Raw genomic sequence first — 21463 nt, 5'->3', positions numbered from 1 at the left:
GTGAAATTGAAAACCATTCTCCCAGGGCCTCTGAGCACTAAGTGCCAGAAAACTGGAGAGAAACCTCAGCTGTGCAGATGGAGAGCTACATGTTGGTTTTTGTCCCTGAAACTGACACTCTGACAAATTATGGAAAGATTCTGCCAATTTTTTTACAACCATGGATAGGATGTTCTGGATAGGAACAAAAGTAACAGGGTAGTTGTTATGGGGAATTTTAACTTTACAAATATTGACTGGAAAAGTTATAGTTCGAGTACTTTGGATGGGTCAGTTTTTGTCTAGTGTGTGCAGGAAGGTTTCCTGACACAGTATGTAGATAGGCCAACAAGAGGCGAGGCCACATTGGATTTGTTAATGGGTAATGAACCAGGTCAGGTGTTAGATTTGGAGGTAGATGAACACTTTGATGATAGTGACCACAATTTCATTACGTTTACATTAGTGATGGAAAGGGATAAGTATATACCGCAGAATTATAGCTAGGGGAAAGGAAATTATGAAGTGATTAGGTGAGAATTAGGATGCATAGGATGTCGAAGGAAACTGCAGGGGATGGGCACAATTGAAATGTGGAGCTTGTTCAAGGAACAGCTACTGCATACTGATAAGTATGTAACTGTCAGGCAGGGAGGAAGTGGTTGAGCTAGGGAACCGTGGTTTACTAAAGAAGTTGAATCGCTTGTGAAGAGAAAGAAAGAGACATGTCAAGATGAGATATGAAGGCTCAGTTAGGGCGCTTGAGAGTTACAAGTTAGCCAGGAAGGACCTCAAGAGAGAGCTACGAAGAGCCAGGAGGGAACATGAGAAGTCTCTGGCAGGTAGGATCAAGGAAAACCCTAAAGCCTTCTATAGGTATGTCAGGAATAAAAGAATGACTGGAGTAAGATTAGAGCTAGTCAAGGACAGTAGTGGGAAGTTGTGCATGGAGTCCGAAGAGATTGGAGAGGTGCTAAGTTAATATTTTTTGTCCGTATTCACATAGGAAAAAGACAGTGTAGTCGAGGAGAATACTGAGATACAGGCTATTAGACTAGATGGGATTGAGGTTCGTAAGGAGGAAATGTTAGCAATTCTGGAAAGTATGAAAATAGGTAAGTCCCCTGGGCCGGATGGGATTTATCCTAGGATTCTCTGGGAGGCTAGGGAGGAGACTGCAGAGCCTTTGGCTTTGATCTTTAGGCCGTTATTATCTACAGGAATAGTGCCAGAAGACTGGAGGAGAGCAAATGTTGTCCCCTTGTTCAAGAAGGGGAGTAGAGACAATCTTGGTAATTGTAGACCAGTGAGCCTTACTTCTGTTGTGGACAAAGTTTTGGAAGGGATTATAAGAGGTAGGATTTGTAATCATCTAGAAAGGAATAATTTGATTAGGGATAGCACAGTTTTGTGAAGGGTAGGTTGTGCCCCACAAACCTTATTGAATTCTTCGAGAAGGTGACCAAAGAGGTGGATGAGGGTAAAGCAGTTGATGTGGTGTATATGGATTTCAGTAAAGTGCTTGATAAGGTTCCCCATGGTAAGTTATTGCAGAAGACATGGAGGCATGGGATTGAGGTGATTTGGATCAGAAATTGGCTAGCTGCAAGAAGACAAAGGGTGGTGTTGATGGAAAGTGTTCAACCTGGAGTTCAGTTATTAGTGGTGTACCGCAAGGATCTGCTTTGGGGCCAATGCTGTTTGTCATTTTTGTAAATGACCTGGATGAGGGTGTAGAAGGATGGGTTAGTAAATTTGCGGATGCCACTGAATTCGGTGGAGTTGTGGACAGTGTGGAAGGTTGTTGCAGTTTGCAAAGGGACATAGATGACCTGCAGAGCTGGGCTGAGAGGTGGCAAATGGAGTTTAATGTGGAAAAGTGTGAAGTGATTCACTTTGGAAAGCGTAACACGAATACAGAGTACTGGGCTAATGGTAAGTTACTTGGTAGTGTGGTTGAGCAGAGAGATCTTGGTGTCCATGTGCATAGATCCCTGAAAGTTGGCACCAGGTTGATAGGGTTGTTAAGAAGGTGCACGGTGTGTTAGCTTTTATTGGTAGAGGGATTGAGTTTCAAAGCCATGAGATCATGTTGCAGCTGTACAAAAACCTGGCGCAGCCGCACTTGGAGTAATGCATACAGTTCTGGTCGCTGCATTATAGGAGGGATGTGGAAGCATTGGAAAGAGTGCAGAGGAGATTTACCAGGATGTTGCCTGGTATGATGGGAAGGTCTTATGAGGAAAGGCTGAGGCACTTGAGGCAGTTTTCGTTAGAGAGAAAAATTTTAACAGGTGACTTAATAGAGGCATATAAGATGATCAGAGGATTAGATAGGGTGGACAGTGTGAACCTTTTTCCTCGGATGGAGATGGCTAACACAAGGAGACATACCTTTAAATTGAGGGGAGATAGATATAGGACAGATGTCAGAGGTAGGTTCTTTACTCAAAGAGTAGTAAGAATGTGGAATGACCTGCCTGCAACAGTAGTGGATTTGCCAACATTTAAATGGCATTTAAATGGTCACTGGATAAACATATGGATATATTGGAATAGTGTAGGTTAGACAGGCGTTAGATTGGTTTCACAGGTCAGAGCAACATTGAGTACCGAAGGGCGTGTACTGCGCTGTAATGCTGTATGTTCGCGTGGGGCTCAGTAACACAAAAGCATGCCAAAAACTATTGATTGCAGACTGTCAGTCATGTGTGTGAAATACTACGATCAAGCCATCGGAGAGTATAATTGGAGTTATTTTATAACGAGAAGAAAAGCATTAAAACTTTATAAGGTTGTTAATGACCCATGTATTGAAGTCCATGATTGTGATTAAGGTAATAATTGGCAGTCCTTTCTATATGCTATAGGCACTCAATATGCTCTGATGCTTAAAACAACTGTCAGTAATAATTTGTTTTAATAATATTGGAAATGAACTTAGTTATTCTGCTTCCATTTCAATCAAAGAACATCAACTCAGATAACCAGTAATCGAGATCAGTGAAGCCTTGAAAATGCAGTTTTCATCAAGAGTTCTGAAATGTGATAGAATTTCTCCTGGATCTGTGTCATTTTCAAGAGTTTCTGACCTATCTTGTGAGAGGCAGAATCTCTATCCACCCTTTAGTAAGCAAATGTCATCAGAGATGCACAGTTGAAGTTTCCATTTACCTTGCACATTCGGCATGGTACTGGAAACAACATCGTCAGTGAATTGAACCAAAATATTATCAGAAGGATAAAAGTGAGTGTCACTGACTAGTTCCAGGCCAAGAAAGCAGTCTGGACCCCAGAGAATGCCTTTATGCTCTTGTATCTTGATATTTGCTCCTACAAAGGATAGGGTATTAGGAGAGGGACTGTTACAAAGGTTGCTGAATCACATTTAAGAAAACTAAAAGCCTTATAGTAATCATCCCCAGAACAAATGTCAAGTTTTAAAACGACCTTGGATGCCTCCACTCATTAATGGAAAATCACTGGTCAGCTATTACTTCCAATCTGGACATATGCCAGAAAAAAAATAAGCTGTTGCTGTTATTTTTCTTATCTTGCTCAGGGATACTTATTTCGTTGGTTTTGTAGACCTCCATCCATTTCAAGAGACAGACTGCACCTATATGGTGTATGTCACTTCTGTACTAAACATTGGGGGTTGTGGCTATAGTGGCTGATTTGTGAGTGGCGCAAATGAACACCATTGACCTAAGGTCAATCAATTTTTTTTCATTCTGCTAGGCTCCCTTGAGCTGAGCCAAGATTCCACAGCAAAAAGTTTGTGTTGGGAGCCAAAGATGTCTGTTTAATTCAAGGGGCTATTCAAGGGCAGTTCTATTGAACAGGATAATAGAGAAGAACTGCTGTAGGAGGAAAGTTGTCAAACATGTCTAAGGCTATACAGAGATCAAAGAGGAGACAACATGCTCCAAGCTCCTAAAGGTCACTTGATTTTTTAGAAAACTAGATGATTATTGAATATTTCTGAGTTGCTAGACCAATATTATTTAATTTGTGAACTACTAAATTGGTTTCTTAGCTCTTCTACATTACTTTGCTCAAAAACTCTTGAATTCAGCCTCCCATTGTCACAAAAGTAAATGTGTTTTGGAATTGAGGAGGAGAGTCACCATTCAGCAAATAAAATGTAGAAAAAATGACCACAAGATAGCCCAATCCCTTACTTTATAAAACTCAAATATATCCTGTAAGTGATTGAGAATTTAACAAACTCAACTTGACAACATATGATCTATGGACTTCAATGCAAAACGCGGAGTGCAGTAGACCTTTCATTTTTATTTGTAAATTAAAGAGACCTGCATTTTGCAACAGATTGTAATTATTTGTAGACATTAAAGTGTTCATAGTTGTACAATCATTTTATCGCTTTGTGCTTTTTTTATTTCAGTGATTGTCTATAACTATGTTATGAATTATGATTACTCATTTTATTTGTACCCTCATTATATCTTGCCATCTATCACCATGATGATTTTCAATAAACAAATTATCTGCCTGCCTGCCTACCTCTGGCCTGCCTGCCTCATCTTCTTGCCTGCTCCTGGCCTGTATGTCTGCTGCTGGCCTATCTGCCTCCAAAGTGAATGTTTAGAGTACATACAATAATTAGATATGTGAGATGGCAAATGTTTTTATTTAACAGCTCTGTGCACTCACTAAGCAACTTTGAAAAATAATGCTTGAAGTGAAATTGATGTAAAGAAGTTGTAGTTGTTCAAGTAATAGGTTATTTTCACCAATTGCAAATTATAATTTAAGTACTAATTAACAATTTTTATGATAGATTTAAGACACTTCCAATTGTGGTCCCAGATGGTGTTGACTGTAACAGTTGAATAATTATTTCTTTATCTTATTCTCAGGTGGAATGCAAAATATTATGCTTCATGCCTTTAGTCTAGCCCGTTATACCTACATAATACTCTCTGGAATGCGGCACACTAATGGAACACCAGTTGCTCGGATTTATAGCGATAATGAATTTGACACTCCAGATGCTCAGGGACCTATCATTAATATGAACGTGCTGGATGAGAAAGGTGGCATTGTTGGTTATGCCAAGGTATGTCGTAATCTTGTCCCTATCTCATAGTTTCTGTTGTAAATCATTTGTAGAATTGGTTGTAATTATAAATGCATTCTAAGAATATGACAAATGACTTGAGATCATGACACGAATAAGCAGAAAATTAAAGGAGAGCTGTAGAAACTTGTGCTGGTGTTTTGATGAATGGCTATATTCCAGGAATTAAGGTGAGAAAATTAATGAGGGAGGAATAGCAAAATTAAGACACCATTTATTATAAATCATACAGAAAAGAAACCTCCATATCCTTTTGTATGCTGCACAGAGAAATCACAGTGGTAGGTTATCATGATTAAAGAGGCTTCATCACGATGATATGTGCTCTGCAAGTAACTGTAACCATGCTGTAGGTATAATTAAAATGCAAGAGGTGTATGACAACCAATGTCATATCAACAGCTGCACACCTTAGTGTTTCTGAGCAAAGATTTTGGAATCTCTGGGGAAGGAGAGGCGATGGCCTGGTGGTATTATCGCTTGATGATTAATCCACAAACTCAGCTAATGTTCTGTGGACCCGGGTTTGAATCCTGCTGTGGCACTTGGCGGAGCTTGAATTCAATATAAAAAGAAATCAGGAGTTAAGAATCTAGTGATGATCATAAAACCATTGTCGATTGTTGGAAAAACCCATCTGGTTCATCAATGTCCTTCAGGGAAGAAAATCCGCTGTCCTTACCAAGTCTGGCCTACATATGACTCCAGAGCCACAACAATGTGGTTGACTCACAAGTGCTGTCCAAGGGTAACTAGGCATGGGCAATAAATCCTGGCCTGCCAGCGACGCCTGAGCCCCATGAATGAATAAAAAAAAGATTTGGAATCTGATGTGTATATAATCCTCCAAATTGACAGTGCTATCCTGTTAAGAAAAGGTTGTCATAAAGCAAGCACTAATTGTTTCTGAAGAACTCTGTTTCTCTCTCCACAGATGCTGCCAGACTTGCTGAGATTTTCCATACTTGCTGTTTTAATTTTGTTAATTACTTTTGTTTGGTTAACTTTTCTTGCATTTTTTTTGTTTTTTTCCATACTTGCTGTTTTAATTTTGTTAATTACTTTTGTTTGGTTAATTTTTCTTGCATCATTTTTTTGTTTTTTTCCATACTTGCTGTTTTAATTTTGTTAATTACTTTTGTTTGGTTAACTTTTCTTGCATCATATTTTTTGTTCCTTTGTGTATCAAGTGAATAATAGAGGAACAAGCCTCGAACTGACAGATAACAGTGCAGGCTCACTCATGACTCTGGCTACTATATTTCCCATATAAAAGCAACATATAGTAATACTTCTCAGCAAAATGTTTCAAAGAAAGCAGTATTCAGTGGATTACTAATTTAGATTCATGGATTTATAATCCAGAAACAAACAATGCAAAGTTTCAATATACTGAACAACCCATAGATTTATTGTAAAGTACACTAAAGCAACATTTTCATTGATTTTTTTTATTTATTTGCTCATGGATGTGCACTTTGCTGGCTCTTGCCCATTCCTAATTGCCCAAGAAAAGTGGTGGTAAACTGCTTTCGTGAACTGCTGTAATCCATATGATGTAGATATATCCACTATGCTGTGAGAAAGAGTGTTCCAGGATTTTGACCTAGGAACAAAGGAGGAATGAGGATATTTCAAGTTAAGGTGGCCTGGAGGGGAACTTGCAGGTGAGGGTTTTCCCATGCCTCTACTGCCCTTGTCTTCTGGTTGGAAAAGTTTGATGGTAATTTGGTGTGCTGCTGTGGTGCATCTTGTAGATGTGATACTTTGCTGACACTGTGTTGTTAGGGTGCTGGACCAAGTTATAATAGGAGGCCAATAGGATGCTAGATTAGACCTCAACAATTTTTCTGTTTTCCAGGGATGATTCCACTGAAACATACAATTTTTTTATTCATGTCACAAGTAGGCTTACATTAACACTGCAATGAAATTATTGTGAAAATCCCCTTGTCACCACATTCCGACATCTGTTCGGGTACACTGAGGAAGAATTTAGATGTTCAATGCACCTAACTAGCACATCTTTCGGACTGTGGGAGGAAATTGGAGCACCCGGAGGAAACCTGCACTGACACAGGGAGAATGCACAGACAGTGACCCAAGCCGGGAATTGAACCTGGGTCTCTGGCGCTATGAGGCAATTAGGATCTTTTATAGTAAAACAAACTTCATTTAAGAACACAATTTAAATTTAACTCCAACAAAGGAAGCAGCTGAACTATTAACTGCTGAACATATTTAAAATTGAGAGGAAGCAACTTTACTTTCTAGCATATGACGGTTTCAGTTCCAAATAAGCAACATACCTCTTAAAGACTTAAATGCCACTTTAAATACAGTTAGCAACTATGAATACACGTGTATAAATTTTGTTAACACTCTTGAAGCTTTCAGAGAGAAATTGAGTTTTAGAGCAGTTTGCAGACCTCTGTCTTCGGCATTATCCCAGCTAGAACTGCAACTCTAAAACTGCAAAAGAACATAAGAACATAAGAACATAAGAAATAGGAGCAGGAGTAGGCCATCCAGCCCTTCGAGCCTGCCCCGCCATTCAATAAGATCATGGCTGATCTGTCGCTGCTCAGTTCCACTTTCCCGCCCTCTCCCCATAACCCTTAATCCCCTCTCCTATCAAAAACCCATCAACCCGCGTCTTAAAAATATTTAGCGAGGCAGCCTCCACCACTTCAACGGGCAGAGAATTCCAGAGATTCACCACCCTTTGAGTGAAGAAGTTCCTCCTCAACTCCGTTCTAAACCGCCCCCCTTTTATCTTGAGGCTGTGCCCCCTAGTCCTATTGTCTTTTTTGAGCGGGAAGAGTCTTTCCACCTCTATCCTATCCATCCCATTCATCATCTTATACGTCTCAATGAGATCTCCTCTCATTCTTCTAAACTCTAACGAGTACAAGCCCAGTTTATTCAGCCTCTCCTCATAGCTCAACCCCCTCAACTCCGGTATCAGCCTAGTAAACCTCCTCTGCACTCCCTCCAAGGCCAAAATATCTTTGCGCAGGTGCGGCGCCCAAAAATGTACACAGTACTCCAGTTGCGGCCTCACCAATGCCCTATACAGCTGCAGCAAGACCTCCCTACTTTTATATTCAATCCCCTTCGCTATGAAGGCCAGCATCCCATTCGCCTTCCTGACCACCTGCTGCACCTGCAAGCTGGGTTTTTGCGACTCATGCACAAGGACCCCGAGGTCCCTCTGCACCGTCGCCTGCTGCAGTTTTTCGCCTCGTAAGTAATAGTCCTTCTTACCATTTTTCCTACCAAAGTGGACCACCTCACACTTCCCAACATTAAATTCCATTTGCCATTTCCTGGCCCATTCGCCCAGCCTATCTAGATCCTTCTGCAGACTCTCCACACCCTCCGCACAATTTGCCGTTCCCCCAATCTTGCTGTCATCAGCAAATTTCGACACTCTACACTCGGTTCCCTCCTCCAGATCATCTATATAAATGGTAAAAAGCTGAGGTCCCAGCACCGACCCCTGGGGCACTCCACTAGTCACCATCCGCCAATCCGAATAGCACCCGTTGACCCCCACTCTCTGCCTCCTATTTGACAACCAATCCTCTATCCACGCTAACACCCTACCCCCAACTCCATGTCCCTCGACCTTCTGCAATAACCTCTTGTGAGGCACTTTGTCAAACGCTTTCTGAAAATCTAGAAAGACCACATCCACCGGCTCTCCTCTATCCACCGCCCTAGACACATCCTCATAGAACTCCAGTAAATTTGTCAGACACGACTTCCCTTTAATGAAACCGTGCTGCGTCTGCTCTATCAAGCAATTCCCTTCAAGATGCCTCGCAATTTCCTCCTTAATGACAGATTCTAACATTTTACCTACCACAGATGTTAAACTAACCGGCCTATAATTCCCCGCCTTTTGCCTGGCACCCTTCTTAAACAACGGCATGACATTAGCCGTTTTCCAATCATCCGGCACTTCCCCGGAATCCAGCGACGTTTGGAAAATAACCACCAAGGCATCCACTATCACCTCTGCCATTTCTTTCAGAACCCTCGGATGCATTCCATCCGGTCCTGGGGACTTGTCCACAATCAGCCCCTCCAGTCTGTCGAGCACCGCCTTTCTAGTAACAGTAATGTCATTAAGACCCTCCAGTCCTACCACCTTTCTATTGCTAACACCCGGCAAATTATTCACGTCCTCCTCCGTGAAGACAGAAACAAAAAAGTTATTCAATACCTTATCCATATCCCCATCCCCTACCACTAGGTCCCCTTTCTCATCCTCTAAAGGACCAACATTCACCCTAGCCAGCCTCTTCCTTTTTATATATTTATAAAAACTCTTGCTATCCTTTTTTATATTAAGCGCTAGCCCAGCTTCATAGTTTCTCCTACCCTTCCTTATCAACTTCTTTGTCAATCTTTGTTGACATTTAAACCTCTCCCAATCCTCTTCTCGCCCACTACTCTTAGCTACTCTAAATTCCTCCGCTTTTAGTTTAACACTTTCCTTCACCTCCTTCGTTATCCACGGCTTATTACCTCTCCTCTTACTATCCTTTTTGACCATCGGAATAAATTTCCGTTGAGCACCAAGAAAGATCTCCTTAAAGATCCTCCACTGCTCCTTAACAGACCCTCCCTCCAACGCGCTCTCCCAGTCCACATTCGCCAATTCTTCTCTCATCCTACCGTATTTCCCTCTATTCAAACAAAGGACGTGTGTCCGGGAACCCACTTTCTCCTCCTCCATCTGCACCAGAAACTCCACCATACAATGATCACTCTCCCCAAGAGGATCCTTCACCACAAGGTCCCTAATTCTACCCGCTTCATTACATAGCACCAGATCCAAGATAGCTCGCTCCCTCGTCGGCTCCAACACACACTGTTCGAGGAAACTATCCCGGCAGCATTCCAAGAACTCTTCCTCGAGCCCCCCACGTCCAACATGGGTCGACCAATCAATATGCAGATTGAAATCCCCCATAACTACGGCCGTCCCATTCCTGCACGCCGCACTTATTTGCGCGTTAACAGCCCGCCCCATCTCCAGATCATTATTCGGGGGCCTATAGACGACACCCACCAGCGTCTTCCTCCCTTTGCTGTTCCTAATCTCCACCCACAACGATTCCACCCTCTGCTCCTTGGCTCCAATATCATCCCTTGCTACCACCGTGATGCTATCCTTAATCAGCAGAGCTACGCCCCCCCCTTTTCCCTCCTGTCTATCCTTCCTAAACACTTGATAGCCCTGTACATTCAGCTCCCAGTCCCTGTCACCCTGCAGCCACGTCTCTGTAATGGCCACCAGATCGTATCCATTTGTGTCGATCTGCGCCATCAGCTCATCCACTTTATTCCGAATGCTTCGTGCATTCAGATAAAGTGTTTTCATCCCAGCCTTCACCTGGACCCTATTTGCCGCAACGCCACCAACTATACTCACGCCCCCTACTCCCTCTATTATTGGGACATCCTCGGCCTCTTCCCTTACATGTACACTCTCCTTAACTTTAGACCTTGTAAGGTCACCTACTCTCACACCCTCCCCCCCCATAATTAGTTTAAAGCCCTGTCTACAGTCCTCTTTACTCGATTCGCCAGCACTCTGGTCCCAGCACGGTTCAGACCAACCCCATCCCTCCCAAACAGGTCCCACCTACCCCAATACTGGTGCCAATGCCCCATAAATTCAAACCCATTCCTCCCACACCAATCCCTGAGCCACCCATTCACTTCCCTAATCCTGTCAACCCCACGCCCATCTGCACACGGTTCAGGCAGTAGCCCAGAGATAACCACCTTGTCGGTTCTACTTTTTAATTCCATTCCAAGCTTTTCATACTCCCTCCCCAGATCCTCAGTCTGCATTTTGCTTACGTCGCCGGCACCCACATGAAAAAAGCTCATTTTTCTCTGCTATAGACCGTATTATCACATATCCATATCAATTAACTTTAATCAGAAATCCCAGAGGAACTTCTTGTATACACAAAAGTCTATTAAGTCTATCCAAGTAACAAATTCCAAGCAGAAAATGAATTATTAACTTGCTTTCACAGTCTTGGGCTATGTGTTTTCCAGACACAGTGGCTGCCAGCAGCATACACCTGAAATTTTAAACATTATCGTTAAACATGAAAACAAAATTATGTTAATTGCACTTGTGTCATCACAGTGTGTTGATGGTGGAAGGAGTGAATGATTAAAGTAGTAGATGGGATGCCAGTCAAGTGGGCTGTGTTGTCCTGTATGTTGCCGTACTTCTTGAGTGCTATTAAGAACAGCACCTATCCAAGCAAGTGGAAAATATTCCTTCACGCTCCTGACATGTAATCTGTAAGTGCTAGATTGGGGAATCAGGGGGTTAATTACTCACCCAGAATTCCCGATCTTTGGCTTGCTTTTGTAGCCACAGTACTTATATGGCTGGTTCAGTTTAGCTTCTGGTCAGTGGTAATCGCAAGATGCTGATAATGGGGGACTCCAACAATGGAAATGTTTGACGTTGCTCATTGCCTGGTATTTTTGTGTCATGCATGTTATTTGCCATTTATCAGCTCAAGCTGTTTAGACCACATTTAGCTCTTTAACTCTTAACTCATCTTCCTGGAATCCTTTCAAAGTGTCTTGAGGACTGTCTTTTCATAAAACTTTTTAAAGACACTTATATTCTGAAAGAATGCTAGGGTTGATTCCCTTGCAATGATACTTATCAAATCAGATAAATCCGTAATGCCTCACTTTAACTCCTCATAAAATAAGCCTTTACTACCAGTCTATACTTTGGAGTTAATGATGTCTAAATTTGACTTACTGGTCCACTTTACAATAATTAGTTCAGATTAAATTATTATTCACACTACATCACCTTCCATTAGAAGTTATTGTATGTCTAGATCTGGCATGGCTTGGAAATTCATGTCAGGGTAATAAACAGCAGTGGAGCCCATTTATCTGCACCAACTAAGGTGTCATCAGATATGTCTGTCAGCCCAGCTCCATTACCTGACAACATGGGAAATTGTCTTCACTGAGTTTGGATTATCAGAAAGCTAGGTGCTGAGCTGTAGCATATGTCAAAAAGACATCTGCAGATACCATGCAGTATACAGGTGGCACATTAAGTGATAGTAATCATTAGTGATTGCCAGAATGCTGGCTCCAACAATGTTAAGACCTTTTGCAAGCTGATTTTTCAGACAATGCTGCTTTGCATTGTGGCACAGAGGCTCATTTCAGCAGCTATCAAATACGGCAAGATGCTGGGCTATTTGATTACTTTCCTGAAGACTTGTGCTGATTTTTTTTGGGTTTTTATTCCTTGCATTCTTTTCTCTGTACCTTAGCTTCTCCACGCCACCACCACCGCCACACACACACACACACACAGAGGATCTTGGCAAAGCCTGTATAAATAAAGCTTGTCAATCCTCACACCATTGGGTTGTCAGTTCAGCCACTGCCACCACACCCCAACTCCATTGCTCCCTCATCTGCCTAAATTAAATTTACATGAAATTTACCAGTTGGTAGCCCCCATGTTTGTTGCGATTTGCACATAACATTTCATCAATTGAGAATTGGATGCCCCCGTTCCATTGGGTAACAGTTTGAATTTAAAAAATGCCAAAAGTGAAAAATGCAGGCCAATCTCCACAATGTTGAAACAAATTCACTTGCAACCTAGATGGTAATGTGATTTTTATGAAAATACTATCACTTCTTACTGCTACAGGTAGACAAACTGGCAAATTTGTTCAACATCCATCTACGCACTGGTTGCTTTTGTAATACCGGAGGCTGTCAGCAACACCTAGGAATCAGTGATGAAGATGTCAAAAAAAACCTGAAGGTTAGTACTGGCTGTATAAGAACACCATATTTTATCTGTCTTAGTTGTGATGTTCATTTGGAAACAGATTTGTATTTGTGATAGTGGAGATAAGTTTTTGCTACTCTCGGTCTCATTATTAGCAGAAGGAGTCATAATTAATCCTCTAACAAGAATGCTGCCAAATCAGACCTGCTTGGTTTTGAGGCAAGAGGAGTTCATATTTCAAATCATAGACCTGGTTGATTTTGACTTAAGGAAAAACATTTAACGAAAACTAAATTGAAATCTATTGATAATTTGGACCACAAATAGTGATTTTTTAAAAAAATAATTCTAATTTAATTCATTTATATGTGAGCACCTAAAGTTCATACTTTCCTGACCTTTTGCTTATTGACACCAGCAAACATTGGGAATTATATTTATCCTCGTAAACTCATCAGTTTAAGATTTTACAACCTCTTGAATAATTTGTCAATACAAGCAAGATACTATTCCTGTTTTTTTTCCTGGGTGGTTCCAATGGGTAGCCACTTGTGCTTTGCAATTATTTTTGTATTTTTCATATTCATTTTAATTACATCAAATAAATGTTATATTTTGCCTGGTTATATCTCAACAAGTTAACACACAAGACAGAATATATAAAAACCATTATAACCTAAGTACAAAGAATGCCTTGCCTATTGATCAACATTATGCACCAGAGCCTATGCCAGGATTAGCATAGACTCCTGGCCACCATTACTTCCCATCAATTTAAGTAATTCTTCTTAAAAACCTCATGTTATGCTGAACCAGATCTAGGAGCAGCATTTCCCATTACCCATCAGAATCTCAAACTAAGCAACATACAAGAATGCCACCGCTGAATTTGACCTGACTTCTAATCTTCCTCCTTTCCATACTGTTTGTGTACGATAAGAGTATTTTGAGCTTAACAGATTCTTGGGAAACTCTATGCTAAGTATGTACATGAAAGTGTTATGACATTGCAAGTAGTCTGAAGTCCCTGGGTGAGATATAATCCCAGGGCCTTGTAAAGCATCTTTAATATTCTCTGTAAATTTGATACACCATCACAGAGGATTATACAGGAAAGCTTGCCAAACGTTAATGAAGTCAGTGTTGTTCTCTTCGTCTGTTCCACTTGTACACAGAATAAGACAGTAGATGTCAAGAAATCGAGTGACATTTAGGCCCCTTTATGTGGAGGTTGAGATCCGGAGCCAGAGAGCACTTGTGCTAAACAGGCAGAAGTTTCATTTCATTAGGTAAGAGGGCAGGGAAGAATAACATGCTATCTTTTAGGCCACAGGTATATTGAGCACCAAATCTCCAATACCGATCTTTGAATATAATGAGAAGAAAGTCTTTGATAAACCTTTGGGCACAGGAGGCCCTTTGAATGCCCCCATCAGATTTTGAAAGTAAATAGTTTGGGCCTATTAAGTTTGGCAAGTACCAAACATTAACAATTGTTTGAGCAAAAGGTTTCTTAATGATGTTAGCACACTGACATAAGACAGTGTCTTGGGCATTTAAAAAAATGTTATTGAGAAGTGGACATTGCTGGCATGGCCAACATTTATTACCCATCCCTAATTGCTCTTGAGATGTTAGTGGGCCATCTTCTTGAGCCACTGCAGAGTAGGTACATGCACAGTGCTATTAGGAAGGAAGTTCCAGGATTTGATCTTGTCACAGTGAAGGAATGTCTATAGAATTCCAAGTCAGAATGGTTTGTGACTTTCAGGTGCTAATGCTCCCATGCATCTGCTGCCCTTATTTTTAGATGGTAAAGGTTGCTGGTTTAGAAGATGTTTTCACCAGATATTTGGTGAGTTCCTGCTGTTCATCTTATAGATAGTACATACTGCTACTGTTGTGTGCTTGTTAAGGAGAAAGTGAATGTTTAAGCTTGTTGATCAGGTGCCTATCAAGCAGTCACTTTGTTCTGGATGGTGTGGAGTTTTCTGAATGTTGCTAAAGCAGTACTGTTCTTGACAAATGGAAGAGTATTCCATCAAACTCTTGACTTATGTCTTGTAGTTGATGGACAGGCTTTGGGAATCTGGAGATGAGTTACCTACTGCAGAATTTCAGCCTCTGACCTGTTCTTGTAGCCATAGTATTAAGATTACAAGAACATAAGAAATAGGAGTAGGAGAAGATGTGTGACTTGCTGAGCCTACTCTGCTATTTAATATGATAATGACTGATTTTGAGCTTCAACTGCACTTTCTTGCCTGTGCTCCATATCCCTTGATTCCCTGAGAGACCAAGGTCTCTCCCAGCTATAAATGTATTCAATGATGGAGCATCAACAACCTCTAGGGTAGAGAACTCCATAAATTTTACAACCTTTTCAGTGAAATAACGTCTCCTTGTCTCGGTCCTAAATGATTGTGTCCTTATCCTGAGACTCTGGCCCCTTGTTTTAGAATCCCCAGCCATGGAAAACAATCTCTTATTGTTTATCCTATGAAGCCCCTTCAGAATCTGATTCTTTGATTTCAGAATCAAAGAAGGATAACTTCTCATTTTTTGTAACTTCAGAGAATATAAGCCCCAATGATTTCAGTCTTTCATCATTGGATAAACCCTCATCCCAGTGACTAATGAAGTGAACTTTCACTGTACTGCTTCAAACACATGTATATCCTTCTTTAAATATGGAATCAAAACTACTGCGCACAGTATTCCAGATGTGGCCTCACCAAAATCTTGTACAACTCTAGCAAAACTTCTGTATTCCTCTACTCCAATCCCCTTGCTATACAGGCTAATACGCCATTTGCTTTCCATGTGCCCAACCACTAGGGATGTGCAATAAATGCTGGCCAGGCAGTGACACCCACAATTGAATCAATAAAAAAAAAAGTTTCTGGCAATGTTGATGGTGAGGGAATTCAACAATTGGAATGCTCTTGAATGGTCAATGGGAGATGGTTAGATTTTCTTCTGTTGGAAATGATCATTATTGGCATGAATATCATTTACTACTTTTCAGCCCAAATCTGAATGTTGTCCAGATCTTGTTGTATGTGGGCATGGACTGTTTCACTGTTGATGAGTGGCGAATGTGCTGAACATTGTGCAATCATCACATTTGACCTTCTGATGAAGGGAAGCTCATTGGTGAAACAGCTAAGATGCTTGGGTCTAGAACACTACACTGAGGAACTCCTGGAGCAAAGTCCTGAGACTGAGATCATTGACCTCTAACATCCACAGAATCTTCCTTTGTGCTAGGTATGACTCCAATCCAGTTTTCTCCGATTCCCATTGACTTCAACTTTGCCAGAGCCCTTTGATGTCACAGTTGATCAGATGTATTTCAAGGGCAGCCATTATCAGTTCATCCCTTCAGTTAAGCTTTTTTGTCCATGTTTGGACCAAGGCTGTAATGAGGTCTGGAGCCAAGTCATCATGGCAAAACCCAAACTGAGCATCTGTGGGCAGGTTATTGCTGTGTAAGTGCCACTTGATAGCGTGATTGACACCATCTTCCATCAGTTTGCTGATGATGGAGAACAGATTATTGGAATGATAGTAGGCTAGATTAGGTTTGTTCTGCATTTGTGGACTGGACATACGTTTGGGGAAATGTGACTTTTTCACATTGTTGGTAGATGCCAATTCTGGAGTACCAGAAGCCTACAATAATACAGGATGTTATCAGGGTTGATGGCCTTTGCTATATCCAGTGACTTCAATAATTTCTTGATATCTGGATGACACACATTTCTCACATTCCTCTTTAAACATACTCACCTTTAATGTGTACTATGGGAGGCATCAGTAAATGCAGGCTAGAGATGGGAGTTTCCTCAAATCTACAATCCATTACTCCTTTTGAGGAGAGCCCATCAAGGTTCTGGACTCAGAGATGTTATTCAAAGGCAGGAAGGGAGCAGTCCGATTTCTGCCAATACTGAACCAGGAATGGGAACTCAACATCCAGGGATATTCAATATCCAGGAAAGATAGCAGAAAGGAAAGGGAGGGTGGGGTAGTGTTGCAGGTTAAAAGGAAGATTATTGCAATAGTAAGAAAGGACATTCACCTGGACGATGTGTAACCTGTACAGGTGGAGCTCCAGAACACCAAAAGATAGAAAACGTTAATGGGAGTTGTGTACAGATTACCAAATGGTAGTAAAGGGGTTGGGGATGGCATCAAGCAGGAAATTAGAGATGCATGCAGTAAGGGTGCAACAGTTACTATGATTGACTTCAATCTGCATTTGATCAGACTTACCAAACTGGTAGAAATGTAATGGAAGAGAATTTCTTGGAATATGTAAGGAGTGGTTTTCTCGATCACTATGTCGAGGAACCAACTAGAGAGCAGGCCATCCTTGACTGGCTGTTGTGTAATGATAGAGAATTAATAAGCAACCTTGTGTTTGAGATCATTTGGGGAAACGTGACCATAATATGGTAGAATTTTTCATTGAGATGGAGAATGAGAGTTAAGTCTGAGACTAGGCTCCTAAACTTGAGAAAAATAAATTTGATGGGATGAGGCATGCGTTGGCTGGGATAAGCTGGCAAAGGATACTTCAGAGGTTGACAACGGATAGGCAATGGCTAACATTTAAAGAACACATGGATGAACTTCAGTAACGGTACATCCTATCTGGTGTAAGAGTAAAATGAGGAAGATAGCTCATCCATGACTAACAAGGGAAATCAGGAATAGTGTTAAAGCCACAGAGAAGTGTTGGAGCTTTTTTCAGAGGCTAAGTATTAAGCTGGCTTTCACATGAGGGATTTCCCTTCCTGATTATGGCTCAGCCAACACAAAGACTCTTGCAGAAATGGTGCTCTAGTTAAAGACGTTCCTTTATTTTCCAAGCCTGATTCAATATATGAGGAAGAGAGATTTGGTGATGTAACAAATCATCCTGAAATTACATCACTCTCAGTATTACAATTATACAATCTCCAAAAGCCATTTGCTCACCCTTTGCTCATCCCATCTGGGTATGAACCAATAATTATTAGTATAGATTGTTTACCTTGATAGCATAGGATTACGTGGGTTCATGGATTTCAAGAGTCTTTCTCTCAGTCTCCTAATACTCTCAAGACCTTATCTAGTACAATGTACGACCTATTCATCTGAACTGTCTGAGATCACTGGCATCTCTGGTGTTTGGATAGTGAATATTCTATTCATTAGGATCATCTAGAGACACTGATAAGAATTGCTTACCCTTCATTCTGTAGCGGCATTGCTCTGAGGAGTGTGGTTCTCTTTACTTGACTATGCCCAAACATGCCTTAGAGCTTTGTGCTATTGATCAAGCTATATGCTTTTAATACAGAATATCCAAAAATACATGTCAAAATCTCTAACAATGGTTATATGTTTCTCTATGTTTGCAAACATGCAAACAGTACCTTTGTAAACTATATTCCAAGCACTTCGTGACTTTTGTGACCTCCTCACTCCCTATGTCAAACTGTTCAAGAACCTCGCACTCCCTCTCCCTGAAATCTGTACCTACCTTAGGTGCTGTGGGACATCAGTAGCAGCATACTTGTACAAAATCACAGTTCAACATACCTCCCAGTCTACCATTAACACATTGATGGTCTTCAACAACTGTGCATCCCTGCCTGGTGTAAGAATAAAACGGGGAAGGTGACTCATCCATTGTTAACAAGGGAAATCAGGGATAATGTTCAAGCCAAAGAGGAGACATATAAATTGGCCAGAAAATGCAGCAAACCTGAGGTCCGGGATAAATTTGAAATCAAGCAGAGGAGGACAAAGTATTTAGTATGGAACGGGAAAATAGAATACAAGAGTAGGTTCTGAAGAAACCATGAAAAGTGACTGCAAAAGCTTCTGTAGATATGTGAAGAGAAAAAGACTGGTGAAGACAAATGTAGGTTCCTTACAATTACAATCAGGAATGGGAACTCAACACACTACCACCCAGCTTAGTATCACCTGCCAATTTGACAAAATTGCATTCAATTCCTTCATTCAAATCATTAATGTATATTGTGAATAAGAACATAACATACATAAGAACATAAGAAATAGGAGCAGGAGTAGGCCATCTAGCCCTTCGAGCCTGCCCCGCCATTCAATAAAATCATGGCTGATCTGAAGTGGATCAGTTCCACTTTCCCGCTTTCTCCCCATAACCCTTAATTCCCCTGACTATCAAAAACCTATCTACCCATGACTTAAATATATTTAGCGAGGTAGCCTCCACCACTTCAACGGGCAGAGAATTCCAGAGATTCACCACCCTTTGAGTGAAGAAGTTCCTCCTCAACTCTGATCTAAACAGCAAGTACAGGGGAGATGTCAGGGGTAAGTTTTTCACTCAGAGGGTGGTGAGTGAGTGGAATTGGCTGCCGTCGGTGGTGGTAGAGGCGAATTCGCTGGGGTCTTTTAAAAGACTTCTGGATGCGTATATGGGATCTAATGGCATTGGAAGTTACAGATAGTTCTATGGCTTGGTAGGTATAGATGTGATCGGCACAACTTGTGGGCCGAAGGGCCTGTTTGTGCTGTAGTGTTCTATGTTCTAAACTGCCCCCCCCCTTATCTTGAGGCTGTGCCCTCTAGTCCTGCTATCCTTTCTAAGCAGGAAGAATCTCTCTATCTCTACCCTATCCATCCCCTTCATTATCGTATATGTCTCAATAAGATCCCCCCTCAGCCTTCTAAACTCCAACGAGTACAGACCCAGTCTATTTAGTCTCTCTTCATAGTCCAACCTCCTCATCTCTGGTATCAGCCTAGTGAACCTCCTCTGCACTCCCTCCAAGGCCAATATATCCTTCCGCAAGTGCAGCGACCAAAACTGCACACACTACTCCAGTTGCGGCCTCACCAGTGCCCTGAACAGTTGCAGCAAGACCTCCCTGCTTTTATATTCAATCCCCCTTGCTGTAAAGGCCAGCATTCCATTCACCTTCTTGATCACTTGCTGCACCTACAGACTGGGTTTTTGCAAATAGCTGGGATCCAAGCACTGAACCCTACAGTATCCCATATGAATTCATAATGGGCAACAAAGAGATAGCAGAGCAGCTGAACAAATACTTTGTATCTGTTTTCACTAAGGAAGACACAAATAAACTTCCAGAAATACTACGTGACAGAGGGTCCAGCATGAAGGAGGAGCTGAAGGAAATCCTTATTAGTCAGGAAATTACGCAGGGGAAAATGCTCGGATTTAAACCTGATAAGTCCCCAGGGCCTGATGCTCTGCATCCCAGAGTACTCAACAAAGTGGCCCCAGAAGTAGTGAACGCATTGGTGATTGTTTTTTGCCGTTCTGTAAATTCTGGAAGAGTTCCAATGGATTGGAGGGTAGCTAATGTAACCGCACTTTTTGAAAAAGGAGGGAGAGAGAAAACAGGGAATTACAGAGCCGTCAGTCTGATATCGGTGGTGGGGGAAATGCTGTATTCAGTTATTAAGGATGGAATAACTGAACATTTGGAAAGTGGTGACACTATCAGTCCAAGTCAGCATGGATTCGCTAAATGGAAATAGTGCTTGACAAATCTTCTGGAATATTTTGAGGATATGACCATTAGTGCAGACAAGTGTGAAGCAGTGGATGTTGTGTATCTGGACTTTCAGAAGGCTTTTGCCAAGGTTCCACACAAGAGATTAGCGAGCAAAAATAAAGCTCATGGTACTAGGGATAATGTATTGACTTAGATAAAGAACTGGTTGGTGGACAGGAAGCAGAGAGTGGGAATAAATGGCTCTTTTTCAGACTGGCAAGCAATGATTAATGGGATATTGTAGGGTTCAGTGCTTGGATCCCAGCTATTCACAATATACATTAATAATTTGGATGAAGGAATCGAATGCAATATTGTCAGATTGGCAGACGATACTAAGCTGAGTGGTGTGTCCTGTGAGGAGGACGTTAAGGGGCTGCAGGGTGAGTTGGACATGCGTGTTAAGTGGGCAAATACTTGGCAAATGCAATATAATGTGGATATATGTGAGGTTATTCACTTAGTTGGCAAATATAGGAAGGAAGATTATTATCTGAATTGTGGCAGTTTAGGAAAGGGGGAAGTGCAACATGACCTGGGTGTCATGGTGAAATAGTCGCTGAAGGTTGGCATGCAGGTTCAGCAGGCGGTGAGGAAAGCTAATGGCATACTGGCTTTCATAGCAAGAGGATTTGAGTGTAGGCATAAGGATGTTTTGCTGTTGTTTACAGAGCCATGGTGAGGCTGCACCTTCAGTATTGTGTGCAGTTTTGGTCTTCTAGTCTGAGGAAGGATATTCTTGCTATTGAGGGAGTCCAGCGAATGTTCACCAAACTGATTCCTGGAATGGCACGACTGACGTATGAAGAGAGACTGGATCAATTGGGCTTGTACTCATTGGAATTTAGAAGAATGAGCAGCAAACTCATAGAAACATATAAAATCCTGATGGGACTGGACAGTCTGGATGCAGGAAGAATGTTCCCGATGTTGGGGAAGTCCAGAACTAAGGGTCACAGTCTAAGAATAAGGAGTAAGCCATTCAAGACT

The 21463-nt window shown here is 41.5% G+C and overlaps 1 protein-coding gene across 1 annotated transcript in view; it reads left to right on the top strand.

Annotated features, from left to right (window-relative positions):
• mocos (molybdenum cofactor sulfurase) overlaps positions 1-21463 on the top strand; it is a 226215-nt gene that overhangs the window by 98532 nt on the left and 106220 nt on the right. Inside the window, exons 6-7 of the mRNA XM_080208753.1 lie at positions 4866-5065; positions 12825-12941. Of these exons, the coding sequence (XP_080064879.1) occupies positions 4866-5065; positions 12825-12941 (317 nt within the window). The remainder of the gene's footprint in view (positions 1-4865; positions 5066-12824; positions 12942-21463) is intronic.

The sequence above is a fragment of the Carcharhinus amblyrhynchos genome, chromosome 2 (assembly GCF_965287045.1).
Source record: "Carcharhinus amblyrhynchos chromosome 2, sCarAmb.v2.hapA, whole genome shotgun sequence".
Lineage (NCBI taxonomy): Eukaryota > Metazoa > Chordata > Chondrichthyes > Carcharhiniformes > Carcharhinidae > Carcharhinus > Carcharhinus amblyrhynchos.
This window is presented reverse-complemented; position numbering and strand designations above follow the sequence as displayed.